Raw genomic sequence first — 23,681 nt, 5'->3', positions numbered from 1 at the left:
TTTGATGAAAATGCATTGTATCTAGGAATTAAAGTCTTAAAAATTGCAACTATATTTTAACAATAAGAAAAGATTAAACCCTCTTATTTATTTGATGGTAACACTTATTTTTCATATTTGGCTCCCTTTGGGCACTGTTTGTTAACAGCACCTCTTAAACTGCATTTCATAATAGGCATTCTGCCACAGGCAGAATTATTATAAAAATAAGTTAAAAAAAATAAGTATAAGAATAAACACTATGTTATTCTAATCTTTCGCCCTTTACTTCATTGCTTTCGGTCTCAAAATATTCCAAACTCAGGAAGGAAAATTTAGTTTACTCTGGCCCACAAGAATTCAAAATTTTAATAGAATGATAGGCTTCTTGCTCTATCAAAAAGCAACTGGGAATCCATTACTCTCTTCAAACTACAGTGCTCTCGGGCTGTAGCACCTGCAAGCCAGGATTGTCCTTGCAATTTTAACATCACTTTAAGAAAATGAGACATTAGTTTGCAATAAAAATATTTCACCAAGCAGTACTATGTATGTGTCCAGAAGCTGCTTTGATTTTTATATCAAGAGATTTGATTGAAATACAAATTGGTGGAGTTCACTTGGTTTTGTGTCCATGACAAATGGCTTTCCTAAGCTTTTCTTTCTCAGTTTGCCCCCCGTAGAAATATAGAACTTAGATGAGTGTAGAAATGAAAAAAAAATGCCTTTGAAGTGTGAAGTGTGTATGTATGTGTGTGATTTAAACCAGGCATAATCTTACATGAATGGACACTTATAATAACATACACATCTGAGGAACTTTGAGCCTTTGGGTTTTTGTTTATGGTTTTTTAAAAAATTTGTTTAGTTTGGGCTTTTTTGTTTTGTTTTGTTTTCTGTTTTCTTGTTGTTGCTATTTTGGGTTGTTGTTGTTGGGTTTTTTGTTTGTTTGTTTTTGTTTTTTGTTTTTGTTTTGTTTTTTGTTTTTGCCCAGAATACTTAATATTCTGTTTCATTTGAGTGTGATTTTATATTGGCTTTTGATGGCCGACTGTGAGTCATGGTAAGGCCTTAACTCACCCAGGCTTACTCCTAGACCCAGGCTTGATAACTCACAGGCTATAACACCCTATAGTAATCAGGGCTGGCACAATGACAACACGCAAGTAGTTAAGCCTGTGACTGAGTAGGGAAGAGTGACAAGATTGAATATGCATCATATGGAATACAGACAAAATAATGTGAGTTTCATTTTGAATCAGAAAAATTGGCAACTTTTATTTGACTTCTCTCTGAGCCGAGAAACCAAAACACATTTGCAGTAAGCACTAGTAAAAGGCATTTAAAATACTAATACATATTTGAAGTATTCGTATTAGTATGGCTTAATGGCCTCTGTACAATGCCAACTCTTACATTTTTAAAGATGTTCTGTAAGGACGGACACCCAGAGTTCTGCTTTCAGAAATAATTAGATGAACATTCTACAACAAAGCACATTTCTCTTTCCTGTATTTGTCCCTCTCAGTTATTCTCTTTTCTGTGAAATCAAGGTAAAGTTTGATATCCATTTTCAATATGTAGCCAAAAAGCATTCTGACATGGCATGCTACAAATGGCTGCTTGCTCAGTAATAGTAGTGCTTGCTTGACAGCTGGACATTTCTGGATCAACCTGGCCTCACACCTAAACTGAAAGGCACACGGCATGGTGAGTCTCGTGAACAGAAGTTAAGCAGGACAGTCTTTAGGCGTGGAAAGGGGAACACTGCAGTGGTTGGTTGATAAACACAGAAAGTTGTGTATGTGTGTGTGTGTGTGTGTGTGTGTGTGTGTGTGTGTGTGTGTGTGATTTCAGGACGACATCTACTTGGTTTTAGATAAAAATTAGGGGATGATACCTACGCAAGATTCATCCCCATTTCTGGGAATTCCTTAGTTCCCCTTAGTCCTTTCTCAGCCCTCTGAGACTTTCTCATGTTAGCATAACTATTGATATTGTACTTCTTCACATCTTGTTTAGGCTGAGATATTGTTGAGTGAACCTTATGTCAAAGAGGAGACCATGACTTCAAGTAGGAACAAGGCCGGGGAGGATACTTAGGAGGGAATGGAGGGAGGAAAGGGAAGGGGGAAATGATATAACTGTAATTCTATCTTAATTTAAATATCTAAACAACCCCCCTGGAAAATCAGACATATAGTGTCACTTACCATATCGTGGTCCGAAACCGGTCCGAAACTGGTGACGAAGATGTCAGTCTTCACTTCAGTTACACGCTCTGGTGAAGCAGGAAATTGTGCCAGTGAGTGTCTACCGGAACTCACTCTCACACACTCACACCCAAGTGGGAAATGTATTGGCTTTGATTAGCTATTTCCAAAATTGGCCCACTGTGTAGTTCTGATAATTGACTGCTTATACATGGAATTTCACAGTTAATACTTTCAATGGAGAACAGACCCTAAATATGCCACCTTGGGAGACTGACTTTTAGGAGGTCTCAGCTGCTTCTTAATGAATTTTTAAAGAACAGACACACTTGCCTAAGTGATACTGAACTGGTGCACATTATAATAAGAAATATGTTACCATAGCAATACGCTCGAAGTTTAAATATTTCTACATAGTCAGACAGACCTTTCAGGTACGGTGTGTACCCCTGGGAAGAATAGAAGAAGGCATAGCAGGCTTTATGGAGCCTTTAAGGTCTCCAATGTATGCTTTACAGATGGTTGCTTTCTGTTACTAAATCATAACTGAATTATCCAAATTACTCCCTGGGGAAAATATGACACATATAGGAGCATTTTCAGGTTTGAGGATGAGGAGAACATATTGGGGCATGGAAAAAGTTAATTTAGTATGCTGCTTCACGTTGAATGTAATTTTATTATAGTGGCCACTGATGGCCTATATATAAAGCAATAAAACATATTTATTACAGTTTGTGACAACTCAACACAGATATTTTATAAGACATACCCCTGCTAACCAAGAAACAGGAAAACATTGCTGGCTGAAAGGAAACGATTTGTTGGGGGTGAGAATGGAAAGGAGGCTATATAATTTTCACCTGCACTCTGGAAATGCACTCTCGTCTGCTAAGTGGCTCCTATCATGTGTGCTACCATTTCTATCAGAGGACATTGAAAGCATCACCCTACCTCTACAACGGTAAAGCCTTTTGAGGACCAAGTGCTAGCTAGCCTGTCTCCTTCAGCAATTCACTTGTGGATGCTCAAGACGTCAGGATGAATTTATTGCAAAGAGGCTAATCACAATCAAAAAGAACAATTAGAGGAGGGAAATCTTGCTTGAGATCGCCATTTCACCTGTTCTTCTCTAAACAAGCCATTTCCTTGATATTAGAACAATCCAATAGCCTCCCTCACGTGAACATTAGATCATGTTTTTAGGTTTTTTTTTTTTCATAGCTCTTGACAAGAAAACATAGATCTTTGTGTGCTTCCTTCTCACTTCTAACCTCAGCCTCACCATGCTGTCGCTAAAGAGGTCCACGTGCCTAGCAGTGCAAATCTCAGCTCTGTTACCCGTTCTCTTCTTACAGTCTTGTCTCTGCCTTCTCTAGCATCCACCCTCATGTATCCCTGTACCTCTATCACAGCTTTTTCTCCATATATTTATTTAACTATGATGATATTTTTCTAATTTAAAACCCCTCATTATTTTACATGATAACTAAAACTTACATAACAGATTTCACTACAATATTTTCATGCATAAGCATCCTATTCATATTAAGATTCCTTCAGTTAGTCACATTTTATACAATGTTGTGACCAACTTTCAACAATTATTAATGAAAAGAAAATCAATGCCAGTAGAACATACCATGTTACATAGTGTCACTGTGAATTCTTCTTTATCTATGACATGTATTTTATTTTATTCAATAAAATATACATTTTCAGGAAAAAGTACAAAAGTAATAATGGTAGATATTAGAGCCTTAGAGAAATTTACACTCTAAATTATTTTTTAGCCAAGATTCCTCCTATTGTAAATAAATTTGGATATCTATTGTTTATAATTCACTTTTGTTTTATTAAATCCCACTGAAGCTTGGCAATAAGAAGAATTTGTAACTAAATTAATTTTCTGATATATTTTTATCATAGATCTAATATTTCTGTTGTTCATCTGTTTTTAATTCTTTGAGTCAACTTCAAGAAATTCTAGAGTTCAAGTTATATTTTTATGGTGACTATTAAATATATGATCTATAGCAATTATCTTACGGAACTTAGTAACATATGGAATCAAAGTTGTGTCTGCTTTTATGTTTTACTTTCCATTCTTAAGATGCATGTTCATTCAGGAAGTGCTGACTAATTTGTCTGCACATTGGCATACATTTGCCAACCTGAGACACTCTCTTATAAATCTATACCACTATTATCTGTTTCTTGTGTGTGAAGACAACTTAGTATCTATTAAAGAAATTCCACAAGGTAGCTAGTTTAAAAATTGGGCCAGCAGAATTTTTTTTTACTATTAACCAATTTGTATCATCACACACAACAAAGTGGCTTGAAAAAGTGAGAAGAAAATTTATAGAATTTACAGGGTACTATTTTCCTTCCATTGTTTCTAGATTGATGATTAATAGATGACCAGCTACATAGTCAAAAATTCTGACCACCTAAATTATTATAAGGACCACCGAGACAAACAAGTAAAACTTGATATGTGCTTAAATTTAGGTCCATCTATTGTTCTGCATAATTTTACCTGTGCCATACAGAGATTAGGCAAAAATGGCAGTAATTTACATAAGGGACTACAGTTGCATTTAGAAAATCTATTTTGTTGTCTTTTCTTCATACTTGGCCTATAGCTTATTTACCATATCAGTTCATGACCTTCAGGTACTTCCCTTTACTGATTAACAGCACTTGCCTCTGAGATTTGCTAGCACTTACTTTCACTATATTCCCAAACAAGAAATCTGACCTCAAATCCCTCTATCCCAGAAATCTGAAATGACATTCTCACTATATTCTCTAATCATATGTTTATCCCTAAAGTATTTCTGATTATTGCTCTCTGACATTTCCTTTTTATCCTCCAAATAGGCAAGAAAGAAAGAAGGAAAGAAAAAAATGGAAGGCAGAGAGACAGAAGAGAGTGGGGTAAAGAAGGAGAAGAGTAAAGCAGAGGAAAAGAAGGCACAGGTAAAGAAGGAAAAGAGGAAAAAGAGCAAAGGATGGAGAGGAGAAGGAAGGAGAGGAAACAGAAGGGAAGGGAAAAGGGAGGGGAAGGGAGCAGAAGAGAAGGGAAGAAGGGAAGAGGAGGGGAGGGGAAGGGAGGGGAAGGGAGGGGAAGGAAGGGAAGGGAAGGGAAGGGAAGGGAAGGGAAGGGAAGGGAAGGCAAACAGAAGTTGCAAAACTAAAGTATGCCTCTGAGGGATTGCCAGGACTAGTAGGGAAGGATAAGTGATGTAGTAAGAGGGCAAAGAAGCACAGTCAAGTGTAACTCAGCCTGTCATTCTTTTCTTGAGAGGCATAGAGCAATTACAAGAGGAAAATAAACTCTTTCCTTTTCCTTCTTAACACCCATAAGAAACTCTATTTTAAATAAATAAAGTCAGCCTTACTGACCTGTTTCTTCCCCAAAGTTCTTTGAAAATAAGTCTTTCAGAACCAAACAAAAAGTTTTATGATGGAATTGATGACAATATAATAGATGATGTTTGGGGCCAAAATCTATTGTTAACAAGTTTAGACATCTCGAGAAGACATGAAGATATCAAATATCAACATTTAAATAATCTTTTCATTCATCTGTGACTATCCATACACCATACTTCTTTTGGTCAGCCTGAATTCAGAGGAAAGAAGAAGATCTTTGATTGAAATGGACTTTTCATACATTGCACACCGGAAATACCCTGAGAACTCTGTAAGTCATTCTTCTTAATAATCCCAAGCCATGAATCTCCAGAGAGAGCATCTCTGCAAATGTATCTCAGCAAACCTCAGTGGCATGGTTTCCTCCTTGTATGAGCTAAGAAGTGGTGACCTGAACTTAAGACCTTTTTAGACTCAAGACCAAAGGTAAGTGGAAATATCCTTGTCTTTAGGTGCTCCAGTTGAGATCTTGAAACATTGCTAGGGAACCTTATTTTACCCACATGATTGGAAAACATATACCTTCCAGGTCTTTCTCCTCAATGAGATTCACAAGTAATATCTATCTATCTATCTATCTATCTATCTATCTATCTATCTATCCGTCTTTCATATAGCTATCTAAAAATTAAGGAGAATTAAAATTAAATGACATACTTTAATACCAGAATCACTGACTTAATACCACATTAACATTTCATTGTGGGCATACTTGAATGACGCCAATTATCTTTCTAGAGAGCACATGAAAAGAGGCCAAAATATTTTATGTTCAAATGCATTTTTCTTAACAGCAAATACCAGGAGCATTAAAGGAAACTTAGGTAAAAATACGTGTAACGGAGCCAAAGCCAAACATGACTGCATCTCTTTTGCATATAGTGAATTGGCTGAAAACTATAAAGCAATTAAAATAACTTCAGGGGAGGAACTGTTCAAAGACTTAAATATTCAAATATTTTCCCCAAAGGTGTTTTACTCACTATAGCCTCACAATAAATTTATATTAAAAATTCAGTCCTTAAACTAGCAAACCTTTCAGCGCTGTGTTAAAACACATACAAAGGTTGCATCTCCTAACTAACAGAGAACAAATCTCTTTTCACCTGGACTTTCTGCACTATTGAGACCCTACTAAAAGTACAGAAATAATAAATAATAGAGGCTTTGAAGTAATAGTTTAAAAGGACAATTAGTGCCAGAGGCATAAGAGAGAAAAGCAGTATAGTAAAGGAAGGAGAATATATATTAGACTGAGGGTAAAAGTGCTTCAAATTTGACTCTGATATTCTTCTAGGAAAAGCTGTGTGATTTTTAGGTATCATCCTTGCATCCTGCTAAATCTATTTTTTCACCTTCTGAATGAATAGATAAACTGAAATTTAAAGTGATTTTTTAAACAAGATTGAAGGAACAAAGAAGCATTTTTTATGTGTGTGAAATTTTTATTTCTAATTTTCAATGTGTTGGATAGACACAATTCTGTATAACAGTAATAAAACTGCGATCAAAATTTACTAATGTTTATGTTCTGTAACACATCTCTTAGCTTTATAAGTGAAAATATGCTTAAGCAAGACTTGAGAGGCAGAAACCAGATAGACAGGCAGGTAGGTAGATGACTACATAGAAGACCCAAAAAAAAAAGGTCACTGTGTCCGGAGCCAGGCAATGCTGATGCTCACAGTACAAGATAATATTTTGAAGTAAGTAGGACTGCAATCAAAGCGCCAGTGGATGGCAGAAAGCAGCTAACCTTTGTGCTAATGCCATAGAAAGCCTATGGGTACAGAAGTAACATTCTGTTACTTGAATCTCCAGAAAATTACTGATGCTGTTGAATAGTGAAGTGTAAGACTGACTCTAATAAAAAGAATAGAGAGATGGGAAAGTTGTGGGCAACGTGTTAGCAATACTCATCACAACAGCTTGTTTAATGGGGCATTAGCCACATGTTCAATGAAAATGCTGTCAATTGAGCAACTTAGAAATATTCATTGGGAAAGTTTTTATGCACTCTTAATTTATGGAATCCTATATCAATACCAAATGGACCAACATTAGTCAGCTTCATAAAATAAATGCAAATATCTTAGTTTAAAATGGCCTTGTCGAAGAACTAGCAAAACCCTGGGTCCCCACATAAATACCAATATATTGCATTGGGCCATGTCTCAGCTTCAAGTCAGCCTTCCTGAAACAATAGTTATACTACCCTTCTAATATTATAGGAAAAAGGGAAACTCTTCCTTGGTTGATTTATAAATCAACCTAGCTTGTTTGTGTTTAATGATTAAAACAGGATATAGGGTAAATAGTTATGTGTTAAGACATCTAATGAGTCCATGACCATTTAGTGATTTGGGGTTCAGAGACCTCAAATGACTTAAGCATCTATGTGGAAGAAAGATTAATTTTGCTATAGGGCATGATATACATCTCGTCTCCACTGAAAACTTTCTTCCTTCTATGTTCTTAACAGCGGTGTCTTCTGGGACACTTTGAAGGGAAATATGTGCATGTAATCATGGAAAAATAAGTGTTGTCTTATGTGTAAATATCTATATAAAGGTTTGAGGTAGGATACCCCATGCAGTGTTTGAGATCTCTGATTCCAACATAACAATACTGAGATATATCCCACCACAAAGGATCTATCTCTCTGTTAAAATTCCCAGTGTGTTTCTCTGTGATTTCTAACTCTGAGATTCCTCTCTCAGGAAAATCAAATAAATTTCATTTGTAGAATTCACATTCTACAGTAAGAAGAAATAAGTTATGGAAAAAAATGTTTCAGAGCTCCCACTGTGGGACTGGAATAAAGATGGGAAATGCAAAGAAGAGGAAAAGATTAATTTTACTATGGTAGTAAAATTACCCATCTCCATATTTTGGGACCTGCCTTTGTGACCTGAGTGTAGGCTCTGTGGTTTTCTTTTATCTGATAAAATTCCTGGCACTGATCATGGAGATGATTGACACACATCAAGAAAGGCTAGAATAGAATGTTTGTATATGTACGATAGCATTCCTTAGTGTGTCTTGGAGATTCATTACTTAATTTGGACTCATGAGCCAACTGGAGATCTCAGCCAGTAAAGATGAAGAGGGATTCTCTGTTCATTGAACCATGTCTCTTCGGGTTTTGGTAGCTGCCTTTCTCTTGAAATACATCTATGTCATAGACTGTCTAGATCTACTATTTCTGTGGAAGGGTGTTGCTTTTGCAAATATCTGAACATCTGTTCCACAACTTGTGTTCAAAATCCATAAAATTATAATAGATTTAAAGGGAATGATTCTAAGTGTAGAAAATTTAAATCCTCTACTCAAGATCATTTTCTTATAAAATAATATACATCAATGAGAAAGGATTAAATGAAGAGAACATTTTATTGGTATTTTTGATATTTTTAGTATATGTAATCTTTTTAACTTTATCTAACACTAGTACATTATGAAAAAAATGTAAGCAGTTTGAAATTCTTCCAAACATGAATACAAAATCAATGTTTTAATGTTAGTTATACATGAAAGTAATTTTTTATCTCCGATCTCAGTGCCAAATAATCATAAAAGATTTGTGAATACCAGCTATCTTATATATTAGCCAATTAAATTTGATTTTAAAATAGAATTAAAATAGTCACACTGATGCTATGGAACTTCACATTGAATTCTACACCTTTACTATCAAATCTATTTTCCTGCACTTATCCAACACCCAGAAATGAAAAATCTGAGGCAGAATTAGAACTTGGAAAAACAATCTACCTTATAACCTGCTACACAACTCAGGTCCATTACCTGAAGTTTGTTGATGTGTATAGACTTTGAGTCCGGTTAATTTGGGTATTGATATTTCTTTTAGTTGCAAGCTTTTCTTAATTAATAACATTAATAGATCGAATTTTTAATTTAAAATTAGGCTAAATAACTCTTAAAAAGAATAAACTATAGTGTATTCCTCATTTCTAGGAGCAATTGCACAAAACATACAATTTACTCACTTCTGCTTTCTTTTAGTTTTCCACTTTTCTCATATTTGAAAAAAAATGCAACTGCAAATGCACATAAATTCCCTAAGAAACCAAAGCCATTTTTCCAATGACAAAGAACTTCAGGCTGGTTGGTTCTTTCAAACTGAGTCCCTTTGCAACAGTCGGATTAACAGTAAATTTAGTAAGGGTTTGGCTAAGTCAAGATCGGGGACATTGTTTCATTTTCATTTCTTTGTTCATTTTGAAACAGGGTCTTTTGTAGCAGAGTTTGCCCAAATTTATTGTGACACAGATGATGACTTTGAACACCTGATTCTCCTGCCCCCTGCTCTCAAGACCTTCGATTACAGGCTTAGATTAGAAAAAGTCTAATGATTAAAAGATAAAGAGTACTATTTCAATTAGGGTTTCTACTGTTGTGATAAACAGCATGACCAAACAAAGCTTGGGGAAGAAAGGGTTTATTTCTGCATACCTTTCCACACCACATCACACTTCCTCACCAAGAGAAATCAAAACCAGAACTAAGTTTAGGCAAGCCTGGAAGAAGTAGCTGATTCAGGGGCCATGGAGGGATGCTTTTTGCTGGCCTGCTTCCTTGCTCATTGCTCTGCCTGCTTTCTTGCCACATGCAGGACCTCCTGCTCAGGGTGGCACCATCTGGGACCTTCCATGTCAGTCACCAATTAAGAAAATGCACCACAAGCAAGGCACGTGCCAATCTAGTTGGGAGAAGTTTTTCTTTTTCTTTTTTTTCTTTCAAATTTATTATAATTTATTCAGATTACACTGCTATTGTTATCCTATCCCCTCCCTTGTATCTTCCCTTTCCCACCCTCCCTTCATCCCGCACCCTCTTCTCCCCCCCTAGACCCCTTGTGGGAAGTTTTTCAATTGAGGTGACTATATCCAAGTGACTCTATATTGTACCAAGATGATATCAAAGTAGGCAGAACATGTACTTCCTAAACCTGGGGCTTCTAAAATACTTTTGAGTATCTAGAATTGACAATCTCTCAATGAGTTGCTTAGATCTCTATTAGCCTATTTTTTTCCCTCCTGAAACAAAAAAGATCAAAAACCAAGAATTTAAATAAATAATACTTATAACACAAAGAAACAATATTTAACTAAATGCTGTTAATATGTAGCAGGGGTAGAATCTCTGTCTGTTTAAAAGCCTATGTATGTACCTATAAACGTTCCTTTTCTACTCACCCTCCTGGGTTTATAACTTTAGAAATATTTGCTCATATCTCTTGATATGAGCTTCTTGGCTTTTCTTTTCTTTTCTTTCTTTCTTTCTTTTTTTTTCCCTTGGCTTTTCTTATCTCTATAGATTGGTGGTGAAATCTTTGAGAGCCATCTATCATTCCATGCATTACTTGTTTCGATTAAATTTTAAAATAAATTTACAATTTGATAACAGTACTTCCAAGAAATGCCAGGAAGAACAAGGGGAGGGTGAAGAAAAGCATCTGCAAGGCCTTGCTTTAGTTGTGACTTTACCAAGGTTTCTCCCTTGTTCTCCGTCTCATTTGTATTCTGGATAAACATGGAATTTGTTTTTGAAAGAGTGAAATGAATTTGTTTCTAGATGAAAGCATATTTTAGAAGGCAGCTGCCTGAGACATGAAGAAGACAACGAACGTTCGGCTTGTGAGGAGACCTGTACAATACGTTCACTGTCTGCCGGGTCTGATTCACAGTGGGACCGGAGCACACCATAAAATGGACGTGGTCTCTACAGAAAGGCCATTTTTAAAAAAAAGGCACAGCCAGAAGGGTATTGTCCGTTCTCAGAACCTCTGAAATGTTGCGTCAACATTACGAATAAGGCCTCTGTCTGTGCATTATGTTTTCCAATTTGAGGAGTTGGAATGGAGCCTATATAAAGGCAAATCAAATTTCACCCAAGTAGTTGCTTAGTTTTAGAGGAAAGCCCGGGCCAGCCAGCCATTCTTAATTCACTTCTTTCCAGTTGCCTTCCTCTTCAGAATTGTCTCTGGTCCTCTCCTCCACACTGATGGTTCTCGCCAACTTTTGGTCCCACCCTTCATCTCCCCGCCTCTGTTGGCTTTCTTTCTATTTGGACCCAACTTTTCTTATCTTCCTGCTCTTTCTGCTTTTCAATCTTTATCTCCCCCAACATGCCACTCTTTTAGACTTGAACTTGGTTTAGTCAAACACATTTTGAATTTCCTGATTGAAAAAGGTTCTCTTGTTTTCTTGAGGTGAAAGCAAGAAATGGTAAATGAGGAGGAATTCAGTAATTATTGATTCTATACATTTTCTAGCTACTCATAATTTTAATTCAAATCTTCTGCAATTACTTTGTATTTGATGTATACATTTCACTGACACATTGATTCCTTTTTGTTCTTTTTACACTAAAGTCTTGGTGTTGTACTTGTTCTAACTCATTATAACTCACCTGTTATAAACCAAAAGCCACAATCTGCATCAGAATATTTCTCCTCCTGTTATAGTTCTATTTACTCTTTCTGTGGTTGACTCTGGGTCCTAAGTGAGGTGGGGCCTATCCTTTTAAAACAATGTTCTAATGTCTCCAAGGTAATTTCCAAAACCTGGATCAACGAAGCAATGGATTTCATTCCCAGTAACATGCAGGAGTACACTCCCAAATAATAAAGCTGAAGGCATCATGACAGACCTGCACACGGAAGAATCGTTTACATAACATAACTTCATTATCATATATCTATTTTGGGAAGATACTCAGAACAAACATTCCTGTCTCTCTTACAGGGTTTTATCATGATGAAGACACCAGGGCCCCTTTCTAGGAGAGGTCATCTTAGATATAATGGTGTACAAACTACTGCGTAACTTTTGCCTCATTTTCATATTAAAAAAAACCCAACTCTGCTCTGTGCTCCCCTAGCCTTTTCTTCTAAAAGTAAATGAGTCATGTTAAATAAGTAATAATAACAAAGGTGGGTAGCCCATCTTGTTGCAGGAATTCACTATTAACCATGTCATGTTTGAATTATCTGAAATTTTTATCAAAATGGAATTAAACACTTTATATCCAAGGAAAATAAGATAATTTCCATTTAACCAGCCATTATCAGACTTCATAGCTGATTACATTACAAAATCAATGTCCTGGAAATATATTTCATAGTCTAACTGTAATTGTATAGTATCAATTTTTAATATCACAATGTACATAAACTGTTTTGATCCTGTAACAGTAATGTGTCAGTTTTGGTCTTAAAAATTAAGACAAATTTGAAATGTGAAAAATGTAAAAAATACGATTAGTCAATATGAAAGCTTCAAAATTGAAAAAAAAATCTTGAATCTTGTACATCTAGTTTCACTATATCCCAGGCCAACAAATAAAATAGAAATTGAAGGAAGATTGCACCTATGTTTTCCTTTGTTTTTATAATTATTTTTATTTTGATCTTTTGATCTTTATGGGATAAGCCACTGTTTCTGTTCCCTAACCCACAAGTCAGTTTTTTATATTTTCAGAATTAAGTGATTACATAGGTTAAAAATAGTAATATTCGGATAAAGTATTGTTTATTCTGATATTCTGAATAGTAATATTCTAATAAACTAAATGTTTTTAGTTCTTTAAGAAAATCTCCCCATGTCATAGATATCAAAAATTGAAAATTATCTTTAAATGTATGTTTTAGGCTGTTCATTTATTTTTGATATATAGCTCCCTGCAGTTTAAGTATATGTAGCATATATTTATGAGAGTCAGAATAAATGATTAAATGAAAATTAGCAGTAATGCCTTGTTACTTATACTATAATAACAGTACAATCACAACTGATCATTATAGAAAGTGTGTGTATGGGGGGATGTTTATATTGAATTCTCTAACGAAGCAAAAGTCACAGGTACACCTTTCAGAGGATATTTATATACACACAATAAAGTATTTAATATGGTTTTCTAAAGTAGAATTAATGACGGTTTTGGACATAAGATTCATTCTATTGCTATTGTAAAGACTGACCTGGGATAAGATGAGCAGTAGGTAATGAAACAAATATACATATATATTTTATATATAATATATTATTTATTTTTAATATATTGTATGTAAATTATTTATATATATATTTTTATACACGTGTGTATATATAATTTATCAGCATTTTCAGGAGCCTTCCATTTTATAGTTTGTATCAACAACCAGTGGTTGAATCTTTGTACATTCATCCCTTATTTCTGGTTTTGTAATTTATTCAAATTTTATGCAAAGAGAGCAAATTTCCTAGAGTCAATCCAGGTGCGTAGACACACAGTGACAGTATATTGCTGCATTATGAACAGAAGAGCCGAGCTGTCCACTTTATGATTACTCCATCACAAATGTAAGGTTTTATTTTTCTTGACAGAGAGTCTTCCTATGCTGTCGAAGTAGCTTTTGAAATATTGAACTCAATGCGTCTACCCACTGTCCTCAGATTTCTTAGTATGTGAGTCTAGGAGCACATGACATTATACTCAGCAACTTTAAAATAATATTTTTCTCTCCTCGTAGTTAAATGAAGACAAGGTGGAGGCCAAACTTGAAGAGATATCGTGTCCAAAAATTGTTTAAACTTAATCAGAAAGTACTCCCCCTGAGACCATATATAAGACCATACATATGTATATATGACTATACTATATACGACTATATTTATTATGATATTTATAGAGAAATAATATATGTAGATATATGTATCATGTAAACATATAAAACACAGATTATATACACATACACATACATGCATATATAATCTCAAGATGTGGCTCTGGCTAGGAATTTTCTTCTTATGCTTTTAGACGCTAATGATATTTGGCAGATTCAAAATAGATCCACGATTCCTGTCCATGTGATTATAATATGCAAGCTATGTATTTTTAATGACCTTGAGTCTGGGAAGGTAGCTCAGCAGTACAGTACGTCTAGCATGTGCAAAGCCTTACATTCAAGTCCCATGTCTGAAGTAAATGAATGGATAAATAAATGGAAATCCATGACACCATGTTGTTTGAAAAGCCATTTGAGTTCTTAATCTTAGCTTTCATTATCTGTTCTGACTAACTTAATACAAGGTGACTTCTCATACTGCTGGTTAAACATTACCATTCATTTCTGATGCTTTGGGAACTGTGACAAATTGACTGTAGCTTGGGGATCATAGAGTCATATGTGGGTTTCCTGTGTGACTTGGTACGGCAATTTGTTTACCTGCTTCACTTGCTTTACTTTAAAAAATCAATATTTTGATGTGGCTTTATTAGTGTTTATTCAACCACATGAAGTTATGTGCTATTTTCCAAAGAACATATATTCATATATATTACATTATTCATATATACACATCATATATTACATTATTCATATATATATTCATATATATTACATTAGTTTCTCCTTAATCAGAAATCTATTAGTAAATTAATCAATTACTCTTTAAATAGCATTGAAATTTACAAAAGAAAATTAGATAATTACATTCAAATGTATAGCCAAAATTAAAACATTAACATCTATTTTATTCTTCTTTATCCTAGAGATGGGCTAATACAGTACTGATATGACTGGACACACACTCTTATAAAGTATTTCAGCATAGAATTAGAGATACGCTGCTTGAATTCAGTGTAGATACAGAGGGTGAAGTTGATAAATTTTATGTACCTCTTTTGTGTCATTGCGAGAATTTTGTGTCTGTCAGTATATATCCAACTATATGCACAAAACTATTTTAGTAAATTGTTTTAGCACTGAGTGGTCTATTAAAATATGATTCATTATCAACCAGCATGCTAATGTTTTTATTTACTGTTTGAAAAGAAATTAGAGGTATACTAATGGATATTTAATAATACTAGATTTTCTCAAAGAAAAACTGTGAGGGTGTAACTCACCCCCAAGTCCTGGTCTCAGGCGATTGTCATAACCATCCAGGAGTCGGTCCAAAATCCTTGTGAAGACTGTGGTGTTGTCTTTAAGTTCATCTTGGGAGGGCTGTCCATAGCTGAGGAAATAAAATAAAGAAAATGTTAGCACTAAATTATAAATTTCCTCTTAACCCTCATACAATTCAAAACGTTTCTCAGATTTTCTTACTCTCCTAGCTGTTGGGAGTTTAAAAGAAATTATAACTCTCGTCATTTTCTCATTTGTACCTTCATTGGTGGCAGACTTTTTGTTTTCATATAGAAAATTAGTTCTAACTCCATGTCTTCCGTTCTCAGAACATAGGCGGTCTAAGGAAGATACTTTTCTCCTCTGAGCAAACAAGACTGTTAACGCACACTGTAAAAAATGTCTTGGAGGCTTCTATCCAAATTATGTACATTTATCTGCATATGTATATCTATATGTGAGTTACAAAACTAACTCAAAGGTTCTTTTTAAATTTTTATATAGAAATTTTCACATGCCAAAACTCCTTCCTCTGTTTGCTTTCCCTTCATTTAAGCTTTGGATTTTTGGATTTTTTTTTTTTTTTTATGTTGGAAATATTTAGGAAAGGGGGATAGGCAGACCACATATTATGTTACTTGTATTTTTATGGATGTGAAAACTTTGATTTTCCTTAAGGTATATGAAAACAATTTTGAAAATTTATTCAAACCTTTATTTTCTTGAACTTTGATCATTTCTGGGTTTAGAAATAGCAGAGGCATTGGGAAAAGGTCTTGTAAGGTGCAGTACACCTTGGCATTATGTTGTAAGACACAACTGCCTAAGAGCTTAGCACAGGCCAGGAATACGTGGAATACGTTTCCTTCCTTTTCTGGACTAACACTCTATCTCCATTCTTCTGTAGAGGAAGGACTGTTGCTGTTCTTTCTGTTTTAGAATATAGCTCGGTCTCTCAGAACTATTATTCTTGCTTTCAGCCATATAGGGCTTTGCTTCACATACCATGTGTTTCTTATACCAACCACTTTATTATGTATGTGGATTTAATGGAATTTTATGTAATGGTTAGCATGACACTTTCAAAATCCTTGAAGAGAAGCAGTTTCTACCATAGAAAAAAATTACACTCACTGATAAATTTTAGTGATGACGCTGACCTTGAGAAAAGAGATGGTGTGGATACAGGGTGTAAAACTAAGAAAGGGAAATGAATCTATATACTTCATATTTAAGTTTTATTATTCTTTTTGTTTCCCTTGTGTGTAGTTACATGGTTAATAAATATAAGCAAAATAGTGGCATTTTAAACCAGAATTCACTGATTTGATATGAACACCAAATACAATAATCTATTATCACCTCAGAAACAAATTATGTTCTGCAAGTAATTCATTTTGTATAAGCAAAATTCAAAGACCTCTTCTCTTTTTCTTAATTTTATAAAATTTCATTTAAAACTTGCAGATAAATAAAAAAAAATCGCACACCAAATTAGCTGTACTAAAGAAGAAGTGAATGAGGAAGAACTGGATGCAGAAAATGGCCACTTTAGGGATGCAAAGGTGATTTGTTTTTCAAGTTCTGATTCAGTCATGGGTAAGTGCATCAAAGACACTCAATGATGAAAGTGTAAACTTCAGTGGGGACCTTCACTGATTCTGTTCTGAATGTCTATTCTAACTATATAGAACTTCACTAAGTTGTGTATACTTTCAATGACTACTTTTCTGATAAAGTTAATTCAATGGTTAGAAGTAAAATTTCTCTATGGTACTAAATATACGGAATTTATTTCTATGAACCTCATTTTCATCCTATGCAATTAAACATTAATCCATTCACATCACATACGTTGTGGGCTTACTCTTCTTAAGATAAATGAAACACCTTGCTGTTTCATTTTGTTTTTAAAAAGAAATGTGCAGTGAGCTTGTGACTTCCTGCACATCTCATTGGGAGATGACAGCAGTAAGGCAAAAGCTAAGACGAATTTCTCCAAGTGATTATTTGTAAAGAATTCATTGTCGCAAAACCAAATGTCATCCAAGCGTCTTTCAAGGACATTGGAAGGTCATCTTGATACACACAAGAAAGAAATGTGGACACACTTTAAAATTCAGGAAACTTTCCATAGAGAAAACTATTAGGGAAAAAGCAATAAAATTAGGAGGGGAAAGAAGGTGAGTGAGGATAACATCAGAGGTGGTTAGACTGCTGACAAGACCCTCAAAATCTCTGGAATCTGTTACCTCTATCTATGCTCCCCGTCTTTCCACACCTTATGTAAAATGCGTGGAAAAAAAAATCTTTTCACCTTACACATCTTGCTTTAAGCCATTATTTGCATTGGAATGCAAATACCAAAGAGAGCCTCCCCATTCCAAACGAAAACAGCCCTGCTACCCCACATAGAATAGAAATATTCTTTTATTCTGATTTTCTAACCAGGCTCATCTTCAACCTTAGGTCTAATTTCCTATTTAAAATTACAACTGCAACGGAAGAACTCTAGGAGAAAGAGTAAAATTGCTGTTGGGGGGATTACAAATACTAATACGAATGTAGAGTGCCCTGAATGAATATACATTTTGAAGAGAAATGTCAGTGACTGAGCCTGCTTTTGATTCCATATGAACCACTCTGTAATAAAACACTGTGCGCTAACTCCATCTACAGGTCATTATAATAGTAACACTTCATATAATTTTTCAAAATTCTGTGATCATTTAACTCCTGAAAATAAGAGTATCTGACAGCAATATATTTCTTTTTCTTCTGGTATGTGTTTACCAGATAATACAACACAGCCAACATCTCATTTAAAACCAATCTTCAGAAATTCTTGCCTTTCTAGGTGGTCCCATAACTCTGACTTTGACTCATAAAGAGTCCTATTGCATTCAGAGGAGTTCAGAGTTTTATGATGCGTCGAATACCTTCCAACAAGGCACAAGAATAGATTACATAAAAAACCACTAAAGTAGATAGAGGATGATATAAACTATTTGGTCATTTAGATAGTTGCTGTTACAATATGTCATATTCTTTATTGCATCATTGGAAAGTATTTTATTAGTTCTACTCACTGAGATGTATTCACAACATGTCTTCCTAGTACAAGTGCTTGATTAGCGCAGTTTAATTTTTATCTAGTATCTTAAAATAATCATCTGGTGTATTCCATCTCTATTAGTTTTATTAGCCCTGGTTTAAAACACAATGTGCATGTGTGTATATGACACTCAAGCTATAAATCTTATTTTAATTTTTCTACTCCCATGCTTTCACAAGTTGCTCTATGATTTTTGCAAAATGGTTAGAAATTTTCCTCTTGGAAAATTAATTTACAATTTACAGGGCACATGGAGCTTAATTGGGCAACTTTTCCCATAAATTACGAAAGTACATTTTTTTTGTTGTTGTTCAGTTACAAATGAAAACTGAAAAGTTCATTTTCAGACTTAAAAGTTGAATTCATACATTTTCTAGCAGAAAAGCTTGTTAAGTGTATTTTAGAGAGCATCCAAATAAGAAAGTTATTTTCATGTTCTATTCTTCTTTAGTCTTAGCTGGAATTTCATTGCAGTAAAGTTTTCTGAATTCCCTTAGTCATGAATTCATCCATGGACACTTTTCTTCCCCCTGATGGAATAGATGATAAATTATAGAAATTGTCATGCAGAATTAAAAGAAAATGCCCCCACCTTCTTCCTGACAGAGTGCTCAGAATGAGGGTCCAGGCCCAAAGATAGTCAGAGAGACCCCGACTTTTCTTCATCACGGGCTTGCGCAGCTGAAAAGTGGAATAAGTAGAGATCAATGTGCCTTGCAAGAAACATCAGGTTATAACCACTAGGGCTGACTGAGGCAGTTCAGATGAACGCTTTGAAGTCAGGAAATGACCTCACTAGAATATGACACCTCATTGGGAGCAATGTAACCCTGAACCATCCATTCTTCATTCAGAAATATACCAGCATTTTAATTTATCCTGTAAAAGAATACAAGTTGAAATATTTTCAGGTAACAATATTGCTCAACACAAAAGATGTGAGCTGTTTCCTATAATAGCCTTTAAATTTCCATTGCTTGCTTCTTTATTCTTTTTTGCTGTTTATCACCTGGAAAAAAAAATGACCTTTCTGATTTGTACCCCTATGGCAGAATCTGTACCGAAAGCTTTAAGGCTTCGTATCTATAGCAGGAGAGCATGTGGGTAGGTGGGATATGGTAGGCTAACACCTCTGTTGACTGAAAGTATCTCTGAATTCTGGATGCACCTTGATTTCAGAAGCAACTGTATTTACCTCCTTATAAAATCCATTGGAAACACACTGTTGAATGCCAAAGTCGTGCCTCTCCTCTGTGCTTGTTAAATATGCTCACTAATGTTTCTATGAAGCTAAAAGATGCACTTTATAGTCAGGCCATGTGCCTCTCTCTCTCTCTCTCTCTCTCTCTCTCTCTCTCTCTCTCTCTCACACACACACACACACACACACCAATACACACACACACACACACACACACCAATACACACAAACATGCCCATACATATCTTATAAGCGTTCTCTAATTTCTTCCAGGTTGCTGCTAGAAAATGCTTCATCTCAAACAGATGGGATCTTAAGTGGTTTGCTTTGCATGGAAGGAAGGGGATATTTATTTCCACTTAGGTAAAGTGCAATCAATCATTATCTGATTGTTGAACTTGGATGTGGTAGGAGAATACTGAGAGACTCAAGGAGTAAAGAAAGGAGGGTTTAGGAATATATGTGTGTGTTACATATTCATATAATTATGTTTGTATATATATATATGCATATTTTAAGCCAAATGTTGAAATCCCGAGCACTACCTTGTTAGGAAGAAGACATAGTTACTTAATGCACTGAAATTAATTCTAGTCCTACTATGAAAACTATCCCATGTATTTTATTTTGCCACTTTCCTGGATGTTAACTCCTTAGTAGAGTCAATCGCGAGTAGACGGGAGCATTATAAAACCTATTTTTTTTACATTAAGCACCCTCTTGTTCCATGTGGTATGCCTTTAAATACATCAACGAAACGCTTTCCACACTGTCCAGGACCATTCCAGTCAGTCAAAGCCATCATGAACAGTCATGTAAGCAAGGAAGCAGCATTTGCTTAGAGTGCAACGATGCAGACATAAGAACTGTGAGCCTCATCATAGTCTTCTCTTAATTCAGGGACCGCTTTGACACACAGAAATAGAATATGACCAAGACATCTTGGATAAATATCATTACGTTCAAATATTGCATCCAAATGATTCAATGATAATTCATCATTTTTTTAAAAAAATATCAACATCTGTTCTGAAGAGGAAAACAACTTCTCTTAACCCCACTAATCCACACTGAATCTAGAAGAGGGAGAAAGTCCTGAAGGGATCAAAGACAGATGCCCCAGGCCAAGACACTATAATAGCTTTTGCACTCCTCCAATATTTAGAGGAGAGCAAACCTGCCATGGCACTTCAGTTGTGGAGGAAGAAAGTTTCTTGCGAATACAAACATAACAGTTGAAAAGGGAGCAAGAAGCTGCCTCCTTATCCCTTTACATCTCCATCCTGGCCCTAGCTAGACACGCACTCCACTGCCCACCTCCCCTGCCACCCAGATCAAATAAGTTCAGTTTCGCATTTCCAGAATGGGAGAGACCCCCCTACAGCAGAGGGCATGTCAGCTTCGGCCGCTGAAAGGGGAGAGAATAGACGTGTTCAGGAGAGGAGTCTTCCCTAGGATGGAACAGGGTGTCAGGTTTTCTGTCCTAGCCTCTTAACTTTAGCTGATGGCAAGCTCCGAGCGCCCCTCCCCAACTCACCCCACTCCCCTTGGCCAGGGGGAAAAAAAAAAGGAAAGAAAAAAAAAAAAAGAAAGAAAAATCAAAACAACATGTCAACACCCACCCCTCAGGGTACATTCAAATCTGCCTCAAAGAGGAGAGAAGGAAGACACACAGAGAAAATTCTGCTCCTATATCGCTGCAGTTTTCACCCTGAAAGAAAAACATTCCTTGTTTCTACCTGCTCCCAGCTTCAGCTCCTGTCCTGCTGGCTCCTGCTCTTTTCCCCCACTAGAGCATCCCTGCCTTTCCAGCTAGGACAAAGGCATGTTGCAAGCTCTAGGTGTTCGCGGTCCGAAGTCTCACTTACCTCGGGGCCCCCTCTGGGCACCGGATCGCTCCAGACCCGGGAGAAAAGTGTGGGAGAGAGGATCGCGGTGAACTGGAGCTGCGCGAGTGTGCGAGCGCGGGCGCGCCGGGCGGAGGGCGTCCTCGCGCCGCGCTCACTCACTCGGTCTGAGCCATCATGGACTCTGCGTGCTCCTGCACTGGAGATTTCATACCCAAATTTGCTTCCCAATATCCAATCTGCAGCTACACAACAAAAGATTTCTCTGTACCAAGACAGTAGTAATACGTCCCAGCGCAAACCGGATGTGAAATAGGCGGTGACTTCATGCCAGAGAGATTTTATTTTAGAAAGGAAGGTGGTACCAGCCACTGGATGTGGACACCAATCCGCCCATTTTTTATATGCAGCGCAATTTAACTTGCACCGCTCTGGCCCTAATCCTCTTTTTCGAAGCTGCCCACTCAGATCCTTCTTGGTTCTGCTACATGCAATTCGTTATTTGGGGGTGGGGGTGTGTGCTGGTAATGGGGGTAGGGAAGGGCAGAAAGGGTTAGACATGAGGGCTACACTTTGGATCTTTTCTCTCTTGTGATTTTCGGGCACACCGTATTCTATGGTGTGCTCGTTAAAGCACAAGCGATTCTTGTAACTCCGCTACCTCTGATCAAATATTTAACCGCTGCATCCATATGAATGAACGCAAGCTACGAAGCTAGGAGATGCAGGCTTACACGTGTGTGGAGCGCTCTGTCCTCTTGACTTGTTATCCCTCGCACACTCCCACACATATGTCTAAATCCGTGCATGTTGCAGAGCCAGGACTAGTGAGGGACAGCAAAGGAGAACCCTGCCCGCTAAAGAATGGGCTCCTGCTTTTTAGAGTCCTTCGTACTTTCTCAGGTTCTGAGCGCTTTGCAACCCGCCTTTCATCTGTAGCTTAGAGGACAGCCAGACAGGCTTAGGAACCGGGTTTTTTAACCTCTGTCTGTGTGCGTTATCTTGAAGAAAGCACAGTCGCCCTTAACTCTGGATTTTGCTAGGTTTCCGAACGTGGAATATTTAACTTCACATAAATCATTTTGGGGTTTGAGAGGCACATCTCCATTTCCGGAAGCATGCCTTTGCCTTGAACTCCATCATTCTCTATTCAGAAAAATGGGAGGGGGAGGGAGGGATTTTTAGAAGTCGGGGGAGGGGGGGGAAGCTTCTACTTTTTCTTCTCCTTCTCGGGGGCCCTCTTTTATTACCTTCCCTGGGGTTCTCCACCCACAGATAATTATACACTCAAGGAGTGTGTGTGTGTGTGTGTGTGTGTGTGTGTGTGTGTGTGTTCGACATCTTCCCCTAACTGAATTTTCAGGGAATGAGCGATGACTGTGGTTCTTTGCTCAGGTTTTCTGAATGGCTTGCAGCTTAGGTCATGGGTGCTGTCTTCCTCGGGGCGCTGGTAGACATGCCCAGCACTACCTGGAGCTGCCTTTCAGCACTTTAATACCACAGGGGAGGAGGTGCTGAAAATATGAGGCATCCTTGTGGCATATTTCTGGTAGACGAAGTCTGAGTTTTCATAAGCCCTCTGGCCATTTTCTTCTGGTTGGACTTCCAGCCGAGGAGAAATTTGAAAGAAAGACTATGCCTTGTGTGCAAAACATAAAATAATAATTTAAGAGGAAAGAGAAAGGCTAATTAGCCAGTCCAAACACTTCTGTGCTTAGTATTCTACAAGTGTTCTTGGTTTATGCTGCAAGGAGATCAGTTTATACTATTAAAACTTAAGTTAGGCAATTGCAGTGATGTGGTCTACACAGTCTAAGACCACACTCATAATGAGTTTGTCTTCTCCCTCTCTCTCTCTCTCTCTCTCTCTCTCTCTCTCTCTGTGTGTGTGTGTGTGTGTGTGTGTGTGTGTGTGTGTGTGTCTCACTAACAAAGAACTTTAGAGATAAACATTTGGAAGGTAGGTTTG

General features: G+C 36.5%; 1 protein-coding gene across 2 annotated transcripts in view; it reads right to left on the bottom strand.

Moving 5' to 3' along the window:
* Window positions 1-22,112, bottom strand: part of GABRA1 (gamma-aminobutyric acid type A receptor subunit alpha1) — a 55,123-nt gene extending 33,011 nt beyond the window's left edge. The window contains exons 1-4 of one of the 2 annotated variants that reach the window (XM_084762876.1): window positions 21,734-22,112; window positions 19,257-19,345; window positions 15,549-15,658; window positions 2,193-2,260 (exon numbers count right to left, since the gene is read on the bottom strand). In XM_084762876.1, coding sequence (XP_084619002.1) covers window positions 2,193-2,260; window positions 15,549-15,658; window positions 19,257-19,330 — 252 coding nt within the window. In that variant the 5' untranslated portion in view covers window positions 19,331-19,345; window positions 21,734-22,112. Of the gene's footprint in view, window positions 1-2,192; window positions 2,261-15,548; window positions 15,659-19,256; window positions 19,346-21,604; window positions 21,639-21,733 lie in introns of those variants that run through there. The other variant, XM_084762877.1, reaches the window with a different exon arrangement.
* Between the last annotated feature and the right edge of the window lie 1,569 nt (window positions 22,113-23,681).

The sequence above is a fragment of the Acomys minous genome (genome assembly GCF_964271855.1).
Source record: "Acomys minous genome assembly, chromosome: 16".
Lineage (NCBI taxonomy): Eukaryota > Metazoa > Chordata > Mammalia > Rodentia > Muridae > Acomys > Acomys minous.
This window is presented reverse-complemented; position numbering and strand designations above follow the sequence as displayed.